The sequence below is a fragment of the Colletes latitarsis genome, chromosome 5 (assembly GCF_051014445.1).
Source record: "Colletes latitarsis isolate SP2378_abdomen chromosome 5, iyColLati1, whole genome shotgun sequence".
Classification (NCBI taxonomy): Eukaryota; Metazoa; Arthropoda; class Insecta; order Hymenoptera; family Colletidae; genus Colletes; species Colletes latitarsis.
The window spans coordinates 37,263,940-37,284,410 of NC_135138.1; the positions used below are offsets into that span (position 1 = coordinate 37,263,940).

General features: G+C 41.9%; 4 protein-coding genes and 2 non-coding genes across 9 annotated transcripts in view; 5 read left to right on the forward strand and 1 right to left on the reverse strand.

The window, feature by feature from the left end:
* The window catches only part of LOC143341628 (D-beta-hydroxybutyrate dehydrogenase, mitochondrial), a 47,245-nt gene that overhangs the window by 6,814 nt on the left and 19,960 nt on the right, over positions 1–20,471 (reverse strand). For 2 of the 3 annotated variants that reach the window (XM_076764590.1, XM_076764593.1), the window contains exon 1: positions 6,622–7,056. The exons of the other annotated variant lie outside the window; for it this stretch is intronic. The gene's annotated coding sequence lies outside the window, so the exon portion shown is untranslated. Of the gene's footprint in view, positions 1–6,621; positions 7,057–20,471 lie in introns of those variants that run through there. 3 annotated transcript variants of the gene reach the window in all.
* LOC143341690 (tRNA N(3)-cytidine methyltransferase METTL6) lies at positions 9,322–11,628 on the forward strand. Of its 2 annotated transcripts, XR_013079666.1 has the most exons (8): positions 9,322–9,913; positions 9,984–10,129; positions 10,214–10,357; positions 10,447–10,620; positions 10,809–10,864; positions 11,062–11,111; positions 11,301–11,359; positions 11,529–11,628. XR_013079666.1 is itself a non-coding variant. In XM_076764720.1 (5 exons), the coding sequence occupies exons 1-4, from the start codon at positions 9,536–9,538 to the stop codon at positions 10,604–10,606; spliced, it is 828 nt and encodes a 275-aa protein (XP_076620835.1). In that variant the 5' UTR covers positions 9,322–9,535; the 3' UTR covers positions 10,607–10,620; positions 10,809–11,628. The 2 variants fall into 2 exon arrangements, 1 of the variants encoding a protein (XP_076620835.1); XM_076764720.1 differs by having other exon boundaries at positions 10,809–11,628.
* Positions 10,660–10,742, forward strand: LOC143342275 (small nucleolar RNA snR60/Z15/Z230/Z193/J17). The gene has a single exon (XR_013079772.1). It is a non-coding gene; the product is annotated as a small nucleolar RNA snR60/Z15/Z230/Z193/J17 (small nucleolar RNA).
* On the forward strand, positions 10,909–10,997 carry LOC143342276 (small nucleolar RNA snR60/Z15/Z230/Z193/J17). Its single transcript, XR_013079773.1, has one exon. It is a non-coding gene; the product is annotated as a small nucleolar RNA snR60/Z15/Z230/Z193/J17 (small nucleolar RNA).
* Positions 14,170–15,089, forward strand: LOC143341957 (uncharacterized). The gene is made up of 2 exons (XM_076765396.1): positions 14,170–14,225; positions 14,684–15,089. Exons 1-2 carry the CDS (start codon positions 14,211–14,213, stop codon positions 14,894–14,896), a joined length of 228 nt encoding a protein of 75 aa, XP_076621511.1. The 5' UTR covers positions 14,170–14,210; the 3' UTR covers positions 14,897–15,089.
* LOC143342095 (uncharacterized) lies at positions 17,509–19,542 on the forward strand. Its single transcript, XM_076765583.1, has 2 exons — positions 17,509–17,523; positions 17,692–19,542. The coding sequence occupies exons 1-2, from the start codon at positions 17,509–17,511 to the stop codon at positions 19,540–19,542; spliced, it is 1,866 nt and encodes a 621-aa protein (XP_076621698.1).

Genomic DNA, 20,471 nt, shown 5'->3' on the forward strand with positions numbered 1-20,471 from the left:
TAGGAGTTGCGAAAATCGTTGAAATTTGGCGCGTTGCCAAATACTGTAAACAATTTCGATACTATGGGAACGACAAAGGGCCCGGCCGAATCTATTTCTCCTTTCGGTAAGTCCTGTAATTGAACCCTTTGACAGGGTCGCGCGAACCCCGTTGTCAACAATATTTCTAGGAAATGAAATCAAAAACGTTTTTAATGAAACTTTCCTCTGTTATATCGCGGAACTCCGCAAAGCTTTCCATTTCGGTGCAATGGCAGAATGCGCACCGCCACTTGAAAACTCTTTGAGCCGCGAACCGTGGCGTTTTCCCGCTGAAATTCGAATGAAAATGTTTTTCGTGGAAAGCGAAAGAAAGTGGCTCTCGCTCGACCACGCTACGCAAAGAGTATCCGTTCGGCGAGGAGGACCGTGCAACCTATCGCGACGAGATCTGTTCGCATTTTCTCAGACGGAATCCTGCCGGTCCGCGAAGTGGAAGTCGACCCGCGGTTGGGCGATTCGATTGCCCGTAACGTTCACGGAGGCATCGCGAATTCCGTTTTTCCCGCGAAAAGTGAAGGGCGTTGGAAAGGTTTTTGCTCGTCGAAGTGATTCGCCTTTCTAAAGCGTATCTGAACTCAGCGAGGCGTGGCCCCGAAGCCGCTCCTGTTTCTCCGCGGGTGTCGATCCTCGTCACGAATTCTCCTTCGATTCGCAAAATCGAACGCGAATATCGTCGATTTAATAGCCCCGATCACGTTTCCCGTTAATGTGCTGATTCGATTAGGAAGATGGAGGCATTTCGATCGACATAAAGAGGCATTTTTCAACGCTCGAATATTTATTCAACTTTGAGCCAAGGCGCCCTCGAATCGTCTCGACGAAAACTGTCGATCCCGTCGATTCGACGCTAGCCTAATAAATAATGTATGTATGTAATCGACCGCTGATTCTTATTCTGATTATTAAACGGTTAAAAATTCGCTATTTTACACCTGCTATTTGGCTGGCAGTCACTGAACGTGTTAATCATTAATACAAATAAAGTAAGAAAGTTATTTCCTGCTCCCTTCCTTCTAACGCGAAATGTTTTATTCCAGTGATTTCGAAATCATTACTTAATTCGCTTGAAATCGTTTCAAATATAAAATTAATGAAACCAGTTTTGAAATCGCTTGTACCCCTTAACTTAAAGTTTCGAGAACATCTTGTATTAATAGACAATATTAAGTTCTCGTGATGACACGTCTATAAATAAGAAAAGTAAAAAATGAAATAAAATTAATCGAAAAAGAACGAGTTGCAGTTTCAAAGAGCAAAGCCCGTAATCGCCAGGAACTTTAACAGCGTTTTCGACGCTGATAGCTGGGAATGTCGGTGGATTTTCGACGTTTCCATCGTTCATTCGCAGGAACGAACCGATAGTCGGATCTTTTCCTCTACGGGGTCCGTGAAACTCATATTTCGGGGCTGGGCGGATCAAACGAAATACACTGTTGGAAGCCCATTGCCGAAAGTGAGAGCCGATGTTCCCGGGTATTCCCAGCGATGGGTTCCGATTTCAAACTGAATTCGAGATTTTCCGTGGCCGGGACTGGTTACTCGACGAAGGTCGATCGGGGGCGAGCGTGACAAATTACGTTTTTGTCATCTGAGAGCCGACACGAATACCAGGTTATCGGAATTAATACGTTTCCGCGCGCTCAAACGATCGAAGCTACAGCTATACCAACCATAAACGCGTTTTATAACAATTTTGTATATATTCTATAAAATTTAAAACAGCTGATCTTGACGAGTATAATTAAAATTCGCCGTTGGAGTAATCGGTTGTCGGAGCGAATTGAATTATTGCGGGACGTTTCGAAGAATGTTCGACCGTTTGAAATGGCAAATTAAAATGTATCTCTGTCGTTCACGCGTATGGTCAAAGTTTCCAACGTGCATGCAGCTGTACGCCCGCAGGCTAACGCGCGATGGAAACGTAAGTACGCACAAGCGAACGAGTACGCGGCTCGCTTGCGTGCCAAATCATCGCGGCTAACTTTCTCTGGAATGCAGGCACGGAAAGAAAACAAGTTGAAAGACAGGTGCCACGAAATTATGAAAGCTTATCTGAAATCTCACGAATGCGCCGGTCGTTTCGGTGTAATTTCGTTTTTCAACAAATCTCATTTCCCCCCGCTAATTATCGCGGATTGCTAAACTTAGCAAACTAGGCGATCAGTCGCTGGCTTCTATTCCGGTTATTTTATACACCTGTTCCGCTTATTTTTTTCTACATCAAATCGTCGGTTGATTGGACGTTCCGCAAAACAATTTTCTTCGAGCTTCCGTTAAAAAGAAAAACGATTCCCAACTCGGTACATCGCTCGACACGGTTGCTCGAATTGTACATATTCATAAGAGCGTGCAAACATTGTAAATATTCAGGTTCAGACGGTAAATACATACAAAATTCATCCCATAAATTGTACTCGTTATTTTCCCCGTAGCATTTACAGTACAAGATTATACCAGGCAATGATAAACGCACGCAGTTTAAGAAGATACGAACAAAACGTTGCGGATACCATTAATACTAATACATCCCTAGCAATTTCGTTCGAGCGAGACGGAGTAAAAGACGAGCATCTTTGACATTTATTTGCAATCTGGCTAGCTTCGTAAATCCGTAAAAGACTTTCCCCCGATATCGTTCGCCGAGGAGAGATCGCTCACCTATGAATAAAATACCAGCTACATCGTTTACGCTGCTGCCCAAAAGTTTGGAGCACTTTTCTTTCTTCGTACGAACTTTCGGTTACTTCTGCTTGCCTGAAAATGTGATCTTTTCGGCCACGTAGAAAGTTTCACGGTTTCGGTCTGACAGTCAGCGTGTTAAAGGACAGTGACTTTGCTATCTCCTCCGTCAGACGGCTGCCAGAATTGTAATGCCATGCTAATAAGCAGCTATGTCATCTCTATTAATCGTCGAGGCTGCCGTGAGGCGTGCACCGAGCGGAATGCTGGAAGTTACACAGATTACGTATACGTACGCGAGCTAAGTTAGTGCACCTAATTTCGACACTAACCTAGTCATGGACACTTTCATTTGTTTCGACGATTCGATTATTGCTGCAAGCGTTATGATTTCTATTTTAAGCGAATTCCAGACTTTGAATTTTACTCGAAGATAATAACGATATGATTCAGCATTCTAGCGATTGATTTTTCGAAGAATAGGAAATAATTTTGATTAAAGTCGAACAGTCGCGAGCAAGTGTGAACGGTCAAGATGGGTTCGAGCCTTGTTCGCGCGAACAGTATGCGGACGAGTCACGTTTTGCGGTCGCATTATCGTATTACGGGAGTTTATACGCTCGTGCTAAATTCGACGGGAATGTGAGAATATCGATTACAGGGTCCTTGCCCTACCACCTCGTGATCCTTGCGATCCAGAATCTTGCAAAACAATTTCCTTGGACTGTACACCCGCGTGGCGGAACATTGCGGCATTGTTGCATTACTTGACCGTCAGAAATGCGAGCAAAATAACCTGAAGGAGAATTACGCTTCGAATGCTTCGAGTAGTTGCGATTTTAAACGCCTATTTCCAGCTGCAGGGAATTTCCAAGGAAACGAAAATGGTAAAAATGGTAATTTATAATAAAGGAAAACCTCTATTATACAAATCTCACAACGATTATTGCAGGAAATCATGGCTGAGAATCGATCCAATGAAAAATGCAAAAAGGCTATACGAATAAGTGGTGTGGTTTGCACTTGTCTAAGGAAACAAATAAACTGATAATTGAACAAACGAACGTTAAATTCTCATTAAGTGAACAGCATTCCCATCGTACGACGCTTAAATAGCCATTGTTTCCTGATTCCGTAGGATGTGCAGATTATGCAAAAATGTTTCCTAGCGATTACGAAAAGTGGCCATTTCGATCATTGTACTTTCTGCTCAGCGCGTCGTCGTTCCCGCTATTTTTACGTGGGCGCTCGTGTCCCGCTAGAGAATTGACCGAGGCCGCGTTCGAATCGTTCAAAGAACTCGAAGAAGGCCGCGTACGCGATTTAACGGAGTTCGCTGGGCAACCACGCGGTTCTTTTCACTATAATCGCAAGAACGATTCGCCTACGAGTGGCGTTTCACGGCGCACGGGTCGCGTATACATCGCGCGAGCCAACGGTTGCTTGGTATCCAGATACGTCCAATTCCAAGCAAACGTGCAACGGTACTACCTGCTGACCGCGAGTGACCGTATGTGAGGAAAAGATGAACACTGACAATCTTCGAACCTCGCTACATTGTTGTTTACGTAACGATAGCGATAATACGAGTTCCCGTTTCTCTTCTTTCTCGCGGTGTGACGCAACCGCGGAACACCTGTCGCTGAAATCCACAAATTCCGCGAATACCCTTTTATCGTAAGCAAACTTGGGTAATATACGCTGGCCTTCGTATGCAAAAATGTTGACAAAACTGGAATGGATCAAATTACCGGTTGTGCAAGTCGATTACGCAACGATGCACACGACGAAATATTGGTACAAATGTAGACTAGCCACGTTATTTGTATTTCTCTGATCAAAAAATAAATTCTACGACTTCTCAACGATGAAATCGGGTCGATCTAACAGTCGAAAGGCGTGGGATGCATGCATAAACAAGGCCTCGACTACCACGGACATTCCTTATTATTGGTTTATATTATGCGAAAGGTGATGGCCATTCTGGTAACGTAATCTCCGCAATGTTTCAAGGTGATTAAAATTTTCTTTAAATTAAGAATTTCTAGCTAAACCGGGGAAGAGTCAACGCGTGAAACTGGAAATCTATTTTAGATCTAGTGACCACGTCGCCCGGGGACTAAGAAAATATGTTTACGGGAGTAGATTATAGGAAAATTTCTCCACGTGCGACGTCGCGAATTTCTCGAGCACGATTTTACGGACTCACACCCCGCGGCGTGTTCGCTCGGATATCTCGATCATGGATTGCTGGCCACGGTTAGCGATACGATATACGCTTAGAAAGTTTCGACCGAGCACTTTTCCCGCCGCTGGCTGGAAGGAACGCCGAGTACGACACGCTCGTCCAGGAATGCGAGTCGCGAATGGATTACCTGCTATTGTGGTTTCTCCAGAGTCAATAGACTCGACCACGGAACGGACGTTTGTCGTCGCAAACGCCCAAAGGCTGTGTTCGTACTCGGTACGTTTCCGCATGATCGTTAGCCGACAGAACCAAGTCGAGGACCACCGCAAGTTTTCGCGAACGAAAGTACCGACGTCCTGTTGCACGAACAACTCCTTTGTTTCGATAAGTTGTTCAGCGAGGATCGTCGCTTCCGCTTCGAAACCTTCGATTATCGCTGCTGGCGAACCGTGTCAACGAAACGCAGACTACTGCTCGAAAGCCGGGAACCATCGATCCGGTGATCAGAGGTTCTGGCGTTCGCGGGACCGTCGACCATTTTCACGGAAATTACTGCGGACGTTTCGAAAAGCTCGTAACGGTGTTCCCCGTTTCGGAAGCAGAAAGAAACCTGTTCTTTGCGAGCTTTTTGCAAGGAACGTACAAGCATGAATAATTCGAGATTTTAGCAGAGGATTGTACACGATGTTTACCACGCCTTGACATTTTTTTAATGACGAAAATACGAATACAGTTCGCGAAGTTCGCTGAAGTATGGGCTGTCGGAGAAACGTCGGATTGTGGAATAAAAACTTCGTCTATTCAGAAGCGAAGCTTTCAAACGAATTCTAAATTAATAGGAGCGCGTTGTAAATGCGAAGTTTTCAAAAAGTTACATTTAAAATGAATCACTTGCGTCGACTCTAGAAATTTTTTAGATCGTTTTCTTCATCGTACAAATAAGAATGCTTTGATTGCAAATCGGCCGCGATTGTTTCCAATGGATGCATAAGAAGCGTTGGAAATCGTTTAGTATTGCGTGTAATATTTTTTTATCCGTCACGCGCCACTCGGTCACTTAACTCATGCTCTACTTCACACTTAATTAACTCTTATCAGTCCATTGCAACCATGAACATGATGCGCCCGACATTAATCGCGAATTTTCTATTGGCAGGTCGTTTTCGTGATGCTTAACGAATCGTTAATCGGCGCGAGCAACTAAACTTTAATTCAAAACCATCTGTTCTTGATATGCAATTACAATACATCCCTGGCACAATAACAAAAACGGTTTGCAGTCATGCACGAGCAAAATAAATTAATTTCGACTTCAATCCGTTTTGTTTTTATTAATATTTCATCTTCCAGAAAGATTTCTCAACTTTCTTTTTCGTTTAATTTGATTTACATTTTGTTACGATTTGTTTACTTTTCTTTTCTCGAAGTAAAACTAATTGGTCCACATTTTATTAATACATACGGCTCCGTGGGGCCGATGGTGACTCAAACTTTAAATAGAAACGATTAATACTGAACGCGTTGCTCGCGCAAGATAGTAGGCCAAGCCTTTGTTGAACGAACGAATAAAAAACAATCGACGAGCCGTGAAGTTAAATAGAATTTCGACGTCCTCGAGTGCATTTCTTCCCGTTAACAGGGCAACGGTTGCTCGTTTAGAGGCGATTTGGAGATTGACGGTAACAGGTACTCGACAGGTAGTTGGTACTCACCGGAATTTGACCGTGGAACCTGAGGGCGTCGGGGTCAAGTGGTTACGGCACTTTGGTATTCGTCGGTGGTCCGTTGGCGAGAAAATTCGGTGCACACGAAAGCGGCACAAAGCGAGAAAACGTCGGTTTTACGAGCACTCGAAAGTCGCAGCGAACGGCAGGCCGCGACGCGTGTTTCTACGGCACAACTGGCTTTCGAGAATTCCCGCTTGGAATGCCCACGAGGACGAACGGTATAAGATGCTTCGACGCTGGCTGCCTCGACAAATGGAAAAGGCACGGTCGAGGCATCTTCGCCGCGCCTACAATTACGTGCCTGTGTTGTCTATCCCTCATCGACGCTCTCCGGCGCGTTGCGCCGCCCAAAGACGCTAATCCCTTTAAGAATCAAACCGTTTAACGAGCTTCAAAATCTTGCACGTAAATATCGCGAGATTACGAGATAACATCGTTACGGTAAAAGCGTGAACAAATTGTTATAACGCATACCAGTTTCACAAGTAAAAGTACACAGGCTCCGAATTAATGATACTTTTACTTATAAATACGTAAGCCTACTGTTTACATTCAGTGAAAGTGTGCGTTAATTCTTTTTGTCCTATGATCCATTGCATTTTATAGCACTGTTAAATACTGTATGTAAATTGTGAAACGTATAGAAGAAGAATAAACAGAGATTTTTGGTCAGGAAACCCTAGTTGGGTCTTTCGCCCTATTCTTCGGGCGAACGGGAGCGAAAAGAATGATAAACTGGAAGATATTTCTTAGCTTTCGCGCTAATGTAAAACATAACCCGATGAACAATTGTTCCGGTTATGCGGGAATATGAATATTCGTAATAAATGTTCGAAATCTGCGAGAGAAGGTTCTAACAGTCCGTGGAAAAAAATTAATTTTAATTTGCTTAAGGGCACACTGCTCGCGGCGATTTTTCTTATTGTGTGCCCCATTCATGCAAAGATATATTGCACCTCTTTCCGTTCTCCTTCCGCGAACGAATAAAGTAGAAACAGCGTGATACGACTTTTGAAAACCCTGGCAGAAAAGGGCTCCTGTTGAATACTTAAAGAGCTGTTCCTTCCTTTTGAACCAAAAATATGTAATGCTGTTATTTAAAAAGTTATAGAACGAAACGTAAGTCGAGTGTGCGTCTGAATTTTTCATCTACAAGATTATCTTTATAATCTGATATCGTAAAAGATATATAACGGGTATTTTTGTAATCCTGGTTTTGGCTACGAAGATGTTCGTAGAACACGCATATAAAATTCCACGTAAATTGGTCAATTACTTCTTTCGATACCGCGGAAGCAATTTTCTACAACATAGTTTCAAGAAAAGCGTGTTTAAAGTTCATTTCAGCTCAATTTCTATTTGCGCGCAGCTTACTTTAAGTCTTTGTAACTTCGTTCATATTTCAAAATTCGTTATATTTAACACGCAGAAAATGTACGAAAGGGGAGAATCACCAGTAAAACATGAAATTACACAAATCTGAAAGAAGAATAATTTCGTTGAATCCTCAGATCTCTTTTATTCCCAGACAATTCTTTTTAATTCGCTTATTTCTAAATCGATGCATTCCGACGACTGTGGCAGAGCGTTAAGGGCTTCTTTCAACGAGTGCAACGCGCGTTTGAAGGGGGAAAAAATCGATAAATTATTTTAAGATCGTAAAAATTCCATGATGCGACGAAGGTCGTAGAATGTATTATTTGAAAAAGCACTAACGACTGCGAGTTGCGAAACGTGTTTTTCATTTCATTCGGTTAATCTATCATCATGGCTTCCGTCGAGGTATCGACGAAATTGTGGTCTGCAATGACCTACATACTACTTGATCGATTAATTTTCCTTTGGCCTCGTTTCGCTTGCAAATTTTAAGATCATCGTACGTCGTAATTCATTAAATGCTGAAGCAGACGCGCACGATGCAATAGTAAAGTAAACAGCATAAAGGGGTCAAAATGTCTGAGTCTAGTTTTTAGCTTCTGTTTTAAGAAAAGAAGGCATTCAAATTGCCTCGTTGGTCGGCAATTAATTTCAGAGGTGAAACTTGACACAGGGCAGAGAATTATTATTAAATATATACGCTTGCGCAATTCTATTCGTACAGTGAAGTTCATAGATTTTAATTATGAGTCTTGATCAAAGTAGGCAGTAGACTCATCGGATAAATTTCAGTCACGACTAACCCCTTTCAGTACTATGTCATTGTGTGACAATGCTGTACGCAGCCAGAAAATATTCGTTTCCAACGGGGATCGCATATTAATTTATCGAATAAGTCCGCGCGTGGAATTCATACTGATGACTTCGCTGTACCGCAAGGCTAAGTTAACGATGCTAATTAAGAGTTATAATAATTTAAACAATTCGTATAAGACGTTGTTGCAATCCCTTTGTAAACCCTTTTCCCAAACTTGTTTTTCTGAAAAAATTAATTTTAATAAAGCAACGTAAGAATATATCACGGAAGCGATGCTTATACGCTGTAATAAATTATATAACAATGTCGTTACGTTGCAATTATCCAGTCTATTGTTTCCCTGTTACAATACGCGATCTCGGTGAAGCAACGTCGACACAGATTTGAATTTTCCCAGTCAATTTTCTAACGATGGTAACACTGATGTTACTAGACTAGGAAATTCACTATGGCGGACGAAGTGAAGGCCGTGGAGGGGCAGTGTCCGAGAACGTGCGTATTTCTCACTCACTTCCTTTTGGGACACGAAGGTGAGAGGTCGTTCTGTCTTTACGTAATTCTCGACTCGATAGTTATTTCGTTATTGCATTCGCGCATAAATGTTCCGTTCAATCGCCGTGAAATATACGTACAAATCGAGGAAGGTTCGTAGAGCGCCAGATTTGCCTCGTGGTTCGCGGAATTGTTACTACGAATTAAGGGGAAATGGCTGAATCAATGGAAGGTTGTAGCGAGTACGTTGGCCACGTGGCGAAGCGTCTCACGTCGGAAGAGATCGAGAGAATGGAGACTCAAAATTCTCGTTTAGTCTCGGAGTTTCGGGCAAATCAGCTCGAAAAAGACGCCAAGAAATACTGGGATTTATTTTACAAACGAAACGACACTAGATTCTTCAAAGACAGACATTGGACCACTAGAGAATTCAGTGAATTGTTGGGCTTGGGCACGGAATCGAGTCCAAATGTGCTTCTCGAGGTGGGCTGCGGTGTTGGCAATTTTGTATATCCATTGATCGAGGATGGATTAAAATTCAGAAAAATATTTGCTTGCGATCTCTCCCCCAGAGCAGTGGAGTTAACGAAGGTATATTAATTTTATCGTGTGCTTCGAATTCACTTATGCACGCGTTTGCTTAAATTACGATTCTTTACAGAAACACGTGCTCTACGATCCAGAGATCATGAATATTTTTCAAACTGATATCACGATGGATAATTGTTTCGCCGATGTGGATTGTTCGGTAAATGCAGCGACTTTAATATTTGTTTTGTCCGCCATACATCCCGAAAAATTTCGAAAGTAAGTACAGTCCTGTATTTTCGATATAATTATACTTTTTTTACGGCTATCGATCATTGATTAGATTCGTTTAATATATTTCAGAGTGATGGAAAATTTGTATAGTATCCTTGATAATGGAGGAGTTGTGCTTTTCAGAGATTATGGTCTATATGATATGGCTCAAATGAGATTTAAACCTGGCCATAAAATTAGTGAAAACTTTTACATGAGACAAGATGGAACCAGGTAAATTTTTTCCTATATGATGCATATTTATTTATGAAGGTATGTATAGCTTTTGCAATTGTTAACAAGGTTTTTGTTTTGATACACAGGACATATTATTTCACTGTGGAAGAAATATCAGCTCTATTTGAATCTGTTGGCTTTAAAACTTTAACATGTACTTACATACAGAGGCGTACTGTAAATTTAAAGGAACATATAGATGTGCCTAGAATCTTTGTCCAAGGGAAATTTGAGAAACCTCGGTAATCTTGATGCACCAGGTACGTATTCCTGAAATGATAAAAAAAATAATATTGTAGGTAATATATATGATGAGTTCATAGTTCAACTGATTTACATTGATGTTTACTCATATGTCTTTCGCTCCTATCTGATAACTTTATAGTAGAATATTAATTATCTCATTGATAGTAATAAAGTTTTTAGATGTCTGTATTTTATATTGTAGAAAACTTTTGCATTGAATTGGGAACTTGATGGAACTTAAGAGTACCATTGCATTTGGTAAGTACACATTTTTTATATTAAAAAACGGAATTATCGAGAATATAAATATTTTTATGATGAATTCATAGTTCAACTGACCTATACTGAAGACTACTAATTTTGTCTTTCGCTCCTATCTGATTGTATTCTAATTATTTTGATATAAGTTATGCTAGCAAGAACAATGAATTTATATATATTTTTTTATTTATCAGACTAAACCATTCACTAGCAATAGTGTTATTGAAACCAACTAAATGTGATGGTAAGTATAGTTAATACATTATCTCGTATAACGTTGCCTTAACCTCAAATTTCAATGATGATAGTTGTTTTTTTTGAACTATAATGATATATACCTTATATTTCGTCACTACCTCTGAGAAACACAAATGCACTTTTTAATAAACACTGGTTTTTAACACAATAAACTATAACAATTACATTTTTATAGGAAAACCCGCAACTTTCTAACACTACACTCACGAAACATAAAAGCGCGATTTTGAACTGGTAAGACATTCGATATATCGATATAATCGATTTCTAATATAACGATGATGAATCTTCTTTTAAATGATTTAAATGATTCACAATCTATTAGCTCTATCTGAAATTCTTTTATTATCGTTATATTTATAAAATTATTCGAGAACAATTGCGAACGATAATTTCTTTACAGGTTAACGATAGACGTCTACTACAGAAGATGACACTAAATATTTTATTGCATTTAATATAGTTTTGTATGTTACAACAAATAAAGTATCATTGGAAATATATTTTTAACGATTTTTTAATACCCGAAATGTAATTTTTATTGTTAAGCTTCTGCCTCCTGTAATGCTGAAAGATATAAAAATGTTAAGAACTGATTTTATTTACCCTTAAAACTGAGTTACCTTGTTGAGCGCGTCTTTCTATAATTATCCATCGAAGCGGACATCTTTCACAAAGTATGCAAAGTGTGCATATGAGTACAACCAATATTATAACGACAATAATTAGGAACAACATTCGATTATTCGATAAGCTTCCATACAAATTCGAGATGTACAAAAAAATATTTATTAATATAAAACGTATTGTCGATTTTCGAATACCTGTGCTTCTGTTTTAATGTATGTTCTTTTATCAACCGTATCGCATATTAAATTTAACTGGCTTCGCTTAAACTTTATGAAAGTATAAAGTGCACTGTGCATTTACTTACAAATAACGTACTTTGAGAAATAGAAAACATATACAATGAATGAACAGGACTGACATATCTAGGGTTATAACAATTTTTTAATCGCGTTGCATTTAATAATACAATCGTTGGAGTTTGTAACAGTGGCCAACTTCAATGCATTAAAATTCATAGCAAAATATTTAAAGGGTGATACACTTTGCCAAGGAAGGATTTGAAAGTGAACCCGCTGAGACGAATAAATTGCATCAGGATTATTAATTAGGTAAAAAGATGTCGCGTGCCCGTTTCGATTTGGCCGTAGAACTGGATCAGAATACGATAATAATACATTTCTTAGTGCGTAGAATACGGCTTCGTTAATTATAGAAATAAATGTATAATCACATGTCGTCTGGCACCTGTCATTAAAATCGACGATTATTTGAAAAACGAGTTCGTTACTGCGATAACGACGAATCCTTAATTTTTTGTTCAGTGGGATCCGAATCCGTATGAGAAATAAAACTTGTTTGCCGATTTGTATTCTCGGAAGAGTATTTTTACATGTTATGGCCACAAATAAATAAAACAAAATATGAAACAAACAACTGCCCACCAAAAATCCATTAAAGTAGAAAAAAGGCACTAAAGAAGATCGAAGGATTTATCAGACACGTAATACGTGTGCGTTGAAAAATATATTATGCAATTACCGTGATTTCTTCCTATAATTAAATTCGATACAGCAAGGGCGCGCCCTTCAATTCTAGAAGAGGTTCGACGTATGCATTTGTGGTGAGAAAGCGCGGAAAAACCAGAACTATCATTGCACGAAACCAATTATTACGTTGAGCATTCGTAAGAAATATGGTCATTATGCAAATGTTTCTCGAATAAAAAACGCAAGAAAATTATTTACGTCCGTGTGTCGACATTAAAAATGAATTTACCGCTTTGTTACAAATCTGGATATTTATGTATTAAGGTTCAGCTCGAACGAAGAGGTGGGACGAGCATTTGCAAAAATCTCTCAAACGAAAGCCAGTCATTGCATTAAACAGTTCATAAATTAAATTAGAACATGTTCTGCTACTCTGTGGTACTTTTTCAGTAAGTTAGATTCATTGCTTAATGGTTTGACTACATTTCTGGATCTAGGTTTCATCAAGATCCTTGTAAAGCGTGATTTTATTTAGAAAAATCTATGTATATCGGTTAAATGCAAATTATAGAAAGTTATTCGATAAGCATTCCTTAAAGTGGATGCGTTTCGCACAAAACAGAAATGAGAACGTCGTCACAGGCTCAATATTACTTTTGTGGAATCTAATGTTACATTACGTGCATACAATAGACGATTGTCTACTGTGTCTCTGTTTTATTTGATTCATTTAGTCGTAAAAATTTAATTAATATCGCGCAACGTCAAGGATATTTCCCGGTACTTGTATGGTCAGTTGCGCCATAAAATTTCCATACATTTTGCTGTTTTTCCTCGTAAAATGTTTCTGATTCGTACAAACCAGATTCCAGGTACGTTGAAAAATATTTTCCTCGGATATGGACATTACAATATTACTTTTTCTTCGCGCAATATACTTGACCGATATTTTTAGAGCCGTCTGCCGCGTAAAACGTATCTCTTTGCTTTGATTGCACGCGTCAACGAACCTTCGAGTACATGCTGATTTGTTGCGCATCGAGTGCCGTTCTGTCACTGTCATTAAAGTTCAGGGAACTCGTTACAATTGTATCGCGATGTGTACGACTTAGTATTACGTGGTATGTAATAAAACACTTTCGTCCGTATTTGGCCGATTGCCAAGGTCTCTTGCTTCATCCATGTGCATCGGAGGTTGTACATGGCTCTGCTACGGAATACGTGAACGAGATTCCTTAGCAGACCTCGTCGACGTCTGCGACAACGTCGAATGCACACGTATGCTCGTTACGTATGTGACTCCGTAAACAATGAGACGTGGAACAACCCTGTATTACATCCACCGTCTCACGCAGCACACAACTTCCACACGCACTTGTGTATCATCGCGTATTGATCAATCGGCGAATGACGCGTGTAGGACAATCTGCCCGCCAGGTATAAAAGGTATCCACCAAAATGCAGGAGCATCATTCACTTTCAGTTCAACGCAGAAGCTGATCTCGAAAGCTCCACTAAGCTCGTCAACCATGAAGTGCTTCATTGTAAGTATAGAAGATATTACATTTTACTCGGTTAATGACTCTATTACCCGGTAATCGCGTTCTTATTAATAATTCTGTAATCTCGACAGCTTTAATTTGTATCTTATCCACGAGTATTATTCGTCGATAATCACCCGATAAATGGAAGCTCTTTAACGTGAACGTGCGCAATAAATATTGCAATTCGTGAAATTATTACCGTCTCATTATTCGACGAGATAATGACAGGCACTTTTTCGGGCCATTAGGCAACACCGAACACGCGACTGTAAAATTACATACATTTTGCAAAATATCTATAGCTCAGTATCATTGTGTAATGTATTCTGTACAATTGCAGTACTTCTAAGGCTTTTTGTAATAATGAATTCACAATACCTGGGTGTCTCCAGCCCTAAAAATTAGATTAGAACATTAACATTGTCGATTTAAAGAAGATAAAATTATTTCTTTTTTAGGCTATCCTCCTTCTGGCCTTGTTCGCCGTAGCGTACTGCCAACCGAATCCGGTCGAACCCGAAAAATTGGAGCCAGAACCCGCACAGGATGCCCCAAGAGACAAAAGAGGAACATTCCTGACCTACAATACTGCGCCGTATGCTTACCCCTACTTGCCTTATGCCTACTCCTACCGCACCATCCCTTACTCCTACTACTCCTACTATCTGTAAGCGACAAGATGAGGACCGATGCTGAGGAATTTCTGACACCAAGACTTGGGAACGATCATGGCAACTCTCTTCGAATCGATTCCAATTGCAAACAGAACAGGACAAGACCGAACGGTTGCACAAAATTCTCTCCGATGTCGACAATCGCATTCGTTGCAACTATTTTTCGATGTAACTCTAATACATTCTTATATACGACATGATCTTAAATATAAAAAGTAATTCGTACGAAATCTGCTCGATTTATGGCATTTCTTACATTTCCTGCATATCTGTTCCCTACGAGACATCAACATTATTTGACGCAATCGATAACCGATGCTCGTGTATACGAATATCCGGCACGAATGCAATTTCTATATGCCGTACAGTCGCGAGCGTATTAGGTATGTATCTGCAGTTTCATCTTAAATACGAGAACGCGTCGTAAAGTGTCGTTGTATTGTCGCAACACTTCCTGTCGCGGATGCAGTGAAACTGCAAACAAAATCCAGTGCAGTCATCGGATGCAGTTTGCCGTAGCAATTCTAACATCATTTAGGCCAGAGTATGCAATCGTTCGAGAAGAAGTTATGTACCGATGCATCGCCTAGATTTCTAAATTCGAAATTCTTTTGATCTGTCTTCCCTTCCCGCCCATGGTAGTTGACTGGAACGCAAAAGATATTACACGTTCGATTCGATTAATGGGAGAGTTATTTTCGATCGAAGACACTCCTAAAATAATCTCATGAATATGGCATCCGCAAGGCAAGAATAAATGGTTCCATTCCAGTATTCATTGCAGCACAGCTGAAGCACTTTATAAATGGCCATTGTTCGGTACAGTTCTGTCACAGTACGTCGCATTTATTTTGTCAAAAAGTACCCAATCGTTCGGAATTCAATAAATCGCGATGGCTCGTTCTCATCCTGATGTCGCTTCAAACATCTGTTCGATATTCTACCGATTACGAGGAGTTTATCGATAATTACGTCATACTTCCTAGAACGGGGTGAAGTTTGCAAACCAATGAACTACTACATACAATTTAGATTCATGAAATTTACTTTTTAAAGGTTCCAATTAAAAACGTATACGACGACCACCTCGTCGTACGACAGTTAATGTGTTAATTATATGCATGAAAGTTGTGCTAGCCAAGTTAATCAAAGTCGCAGATACGTTAATCGAAACGTATTAATTATATTCTGTCTGTATGTAAATTTTACAGACGTACACGTTTCTTCAATTTCACCGCTTCTGTCTTTTCTTGCTGCAGCTCGTTATTCCAGTTTCGAAGCATGAGTTCTATTCAATTGAATTTCAGTTTACCAAATACTGCGAAAGAGCGTACTCAAAACTTGTCTGTTAAATGGCAATTTGTTTCGAATAATCTGCTGCGCGAGGTTTTCGAAGCCAACGCGAACCACTTTAAACTTTTCAAACGAAAAATGTTCACTGTTGACTCTCTAAGCGCGAAGTGAGAACTGGATGCACGGTCGGGGTCGATTAAGTAGCTTCAGGCAAAACAGCTACAACAGCTATTGTAATTTAAAGCAGCTTTGCAGCAGGAGGATGGCTGTAGATCACTAGATGAGTGAATTTAAATTAAACAAAAATTTTATTATTCCGTAGAAAACGTAGAGTGATGTGGTCATCCAGGGGTTAAGGGCGAACGATGAAAGTAGTGACTTTACAATTTTGTTATCTAATCGAACTTGGTGAATCGCAATGGGCTCGCGTAACGACGACAACAAGTTCGAATTGTTTCAAGGAATACGAGCGCGCGTGACATACGCGTAATCGTGAATTACACAATAGGAATATATCACTATAAATGAACACTTATTCTGTATTCTTCGGGACTTGATGACTTTAAGTACTTTCACTGAAGCTCCGAAGGATATGGACGTGACGGGAATGTCCCCGACGTCGTTCCTCGCAACCGCGGAATGTCTGTCAGGAGCTCGACGGAAGTTAGACTGACGCTCGTATCCTCTCGTCTCGGATTTTGTTACGGAACAAGGGAATTTATTAGGGAATTACGCAAGAGAATGCACTCGAGGATACGCGCAGGGTCCGATTGTTTACCTCGATATCTTGTCTCGCGAGTCTCGATGATTGGCGTTGGAACCTTTGCGTCTTTCCTGAGTGGCGCAAGACTCAAAAATTATCATCGACCATTATGTGCATACTTCTACAGCGAAGGAAACGGGACACCTAGTTATTTTATTAATTTTTGTCGTTCCTGATATTTAAATTTCTAGTGTATTTTAGGATCGACACGTCCACGGTATAAAAACGCGATGAAATTCACGAGTAATTGCGAGAAGACGATACCCTACATCGATATGTGTAACATCACCAATCCGTAACAGCATTGCCTAAGTGTGATCGATGAAAGTCAGCAAGAAAGTCTATTGTAATTCGTGGATGGTCGCGACCCGACTGTATTTATACATGTGCAGGTATGGCCGTGGTCTTAGTCGACGGGAGACTGTCCATCCTTGAACGAATTAGTTGTTTTTAGCGCTGGTGCTTCGATTAAATGTCGAGAGGTCCCGCGAAAAGTATAATTCTGGCGTAGGAAGCATCCGTACAGTGATAAAGTGCAACTCGGATTAAAAACATGAAGTTCCTTTTAGTGAGTACCGTTCAGGATTATTTCCTTTTATCCTCGCGACAGAAATAATTTATGTCACGTTGTAAAACAGTCCATTTCGCACGCTTTGCTAAATAAAACAAATAAGAAGTACGACGATCGTTAATATTTACGATTAGAAAACGCAGTTATCGCTTATTTTCGTTTTAGGTTACGTGTCTGATAGCTATGGGTTTACTCTCCGTCGGAGCAGCTGCTGAAGCCGACAGAGTCGAAGAAAAGCCGGAGATTACGAAGTTAGAGTTGCTGGATCTCGGTGCAGGAGAAAGCGACGTCGACGAGGATGATTCGGAAGTGCAAAGAAAGAGGGATTCTGGCTACTCGTACAAGAGGCCTTCGAGGCTCCGTTTCCAGCTGGAACAAAACGGTAACAGAGGCCGTGTCGTGAACAGGCATCCTGCCCAAATAAACAGACCTATCACCAAATACGGACCGCCTGGTTATCAGAGCTCGTCACCGTCCAGACCTCACGGCCAACAGCATAGAGACAAATTACAATCCCACAATGGCGGTCAACAGCATTCGAGCAACCACGACAACCGACCGAACGGCTATCTGGAACAGGAAGTTCCGAGTCCAATACGACAGGTCGACTTCGTCGAACCGAATCCGATATCCAGCCAGAACAACGAACCGTTCGCCTCCCACGCGGCGAATTACTTGCCGCCGCAGAACCAGAAACTACCCGGTTACACGTCGCCGCAAACGTTTTCCCTGACGCACGCCGCGCAGAGTTTCCAGAACAACGGACAGTCGGCGAATTTCCAGAGTCAGAGTCTCGTGCAGTCGCCGGAACAGATCTCGGACGCGGCTCTGTTCCTCGCTCAGAACGCCCACGCGATCCAACAACTCTACGGGGCACCCGCCAACGAGCAAGACTTCGCCCCGAACAACGAGAATCGGTTCGCGGGACAGAACGATCAGGTTCAACAATCTGTCGGTCAGTTCCAGAACTTGGAGACCAGCTCTCCGAGTCCCAACGGTTTCTCCGGGCCCCTACCGTCGTACGCGTCCGGAACGCTGAGCGCCCAGGAGACCCTGGAGCAAATCCAGTCCCTCGAAAAGGACAGGCTGATCGTCCAGCTGCAACGAGCTCTCGCTACCCAGACTCAGGATGCGGACGCGGCAGGAAGGTACGCTCAAAATCAGCCGAGCTTCGTTCAGAATCAAGATCTTCTGGCTTCCCTTGGACAGCAAATGAAGATTCACGCGCAACCGGGTACCGCGAACGTCGGCCCCGGAAATACAGCTTTCAATCAATCGCCTTTTTTACCAGGGACAACGATCAGTCCGGGGTTACCGCTTAACTACGGGCTACTATCGACCACCACGTTGCCTTCGACGACCACCTCAACGACAACGACCACGACCGTGCAACCTCCTCAGGCTACGAAAGGTGACGGAACCTCTCAGGTCGGTCATCTGCTGCCTACGCCTTCCCTGCCGCCGTCCACCGCGGGACTACCCGTTTACGGTGGCTTCGTGCCAACCCTAATCGCTGGTGCAGGTTTCCTATCGAACGTTCCTTCCTACGGGCCCGGTTTCTTCGCGCCCGGGACCGTCACGTCTGTCCAAACGTCGGGCTCCTCGCCCACGCACTTCGGAATACCTATCCCCACGGATCTCGGTCAGAAGCCAACGTCCACGACCACGCCGACCTCTACGCCCTCGTCGACCCCTGTCAACCCCTCGACCAACCGACCATCCACCCCTTCGTCTCCCCCGATTCACACTGTGCCTCTTCCGGTCCATCCAGTGACGCCTCTGCAGCCCGTGCTTCCGGCGACCCCGGCGCAAACACCGTCGTCCGCGTATCCGGCTTACGGGATACAGACGCCGGTGATCAACCCGTTCCTCTACAAGCCCGTGAAACCCGTCTACCCGTTCTACTATTACCCTAACGTCGCGTATCAGCTGCAAAAGCCAGCGGCGCCGACTTATCCGTGGAGCTACGCGCCGACCTACGCCACGCAAGCGAAACCGGCCCAAATATGGAAATGACGGACGATCCAGTTCCTCGCGAGTGAATCGTAACTCGCCCACCCATTATCGAGACTGACTGTTTACCCGCGCGGAATCGGAGAGACCGAGGAGACTCGTTTGGAAGAACCGGCGCCGCAGGTTTCGACGATAACGCGAAGTGGCTCGAATTAATATGAATGCCGATGCAACCCGATCGTGGCGTTAATCGTTTATGGCTGTGCGTTCGCGGAGACCCCTAGAAATATCTTATGCGTCGATCCTCGTTATTTGTTCACACGCACAAGTCCTTAGCGTTATATCGGTAAATGGTGCTTCCGGTTTGCTTATAAAGATAAACTTGCTTTTCGTATTCGTATCATGTGGGATAAACGGTATTTGTTCACGCTTCTATGCTCTTCCATTGACGGAATCATGTATATACACTCGTTTTATTTATTACCATGAATAAATATTTTTTTACCGCCAATTGGAGCTTTCTTTCGATAACCATGTATACCTCTAAGCAACGATGTTTTAATTCTTGTAATTTCGACTGTGAAATTATGCGCACTGTCAACGCGAAACATATTCCGGACAATTCTGGTACCGCAAAGGCATTGTTTTCGGCAACAATGGGTAAAAGTAATAACGAATTCACAATGCCAACCATTCAGATGCAAACTGCTTGTTAACATAGTTTCTTCGCTAGAACAAATCGACGTTCAATTCTGCTGAAAGTCAATTGCAATCAGATTCCGTGGTGCGTCGATTCATAAAATGATTACTCTTCTTTCCAAGCCTTTCACGAAGTATCGTGACGTTTCGTCCTTGTTAATTTTAGGCACCTCCGCAGAAAGTTTAGAAACCGTTTGAATTCCTCTAAAGGACTTGAGCTCGGGTAGCTCATGGCTTAGCGAGCGTCCGTTTCGGCGTCGAGGAAAGTTGACCCTAGAGAACCGATTGTCTCG

Coding starts and splice junctions, on each gene's coding strand:
- LOC143341690 (XM_076764720.1), top strand. CDS start 9,536: ATGGCTGAATCAATGGAAGGTTGTAGCGAGTACGTTGGCCACGTGGCG. Junction 9,914..9,983: donor GAGCAGTGGAGTTAACGAAG/GTATATTAATTT, acceptor GATTCTTTACAG/AAACACGTGCTCTACGATCC. Junction 10,358..10,446: donor ATGAGACAAGATGGAACCAG/GTAAATTTTTTC, acceptor TTTGATACACAG/GACATATTATTTCACTGTGG.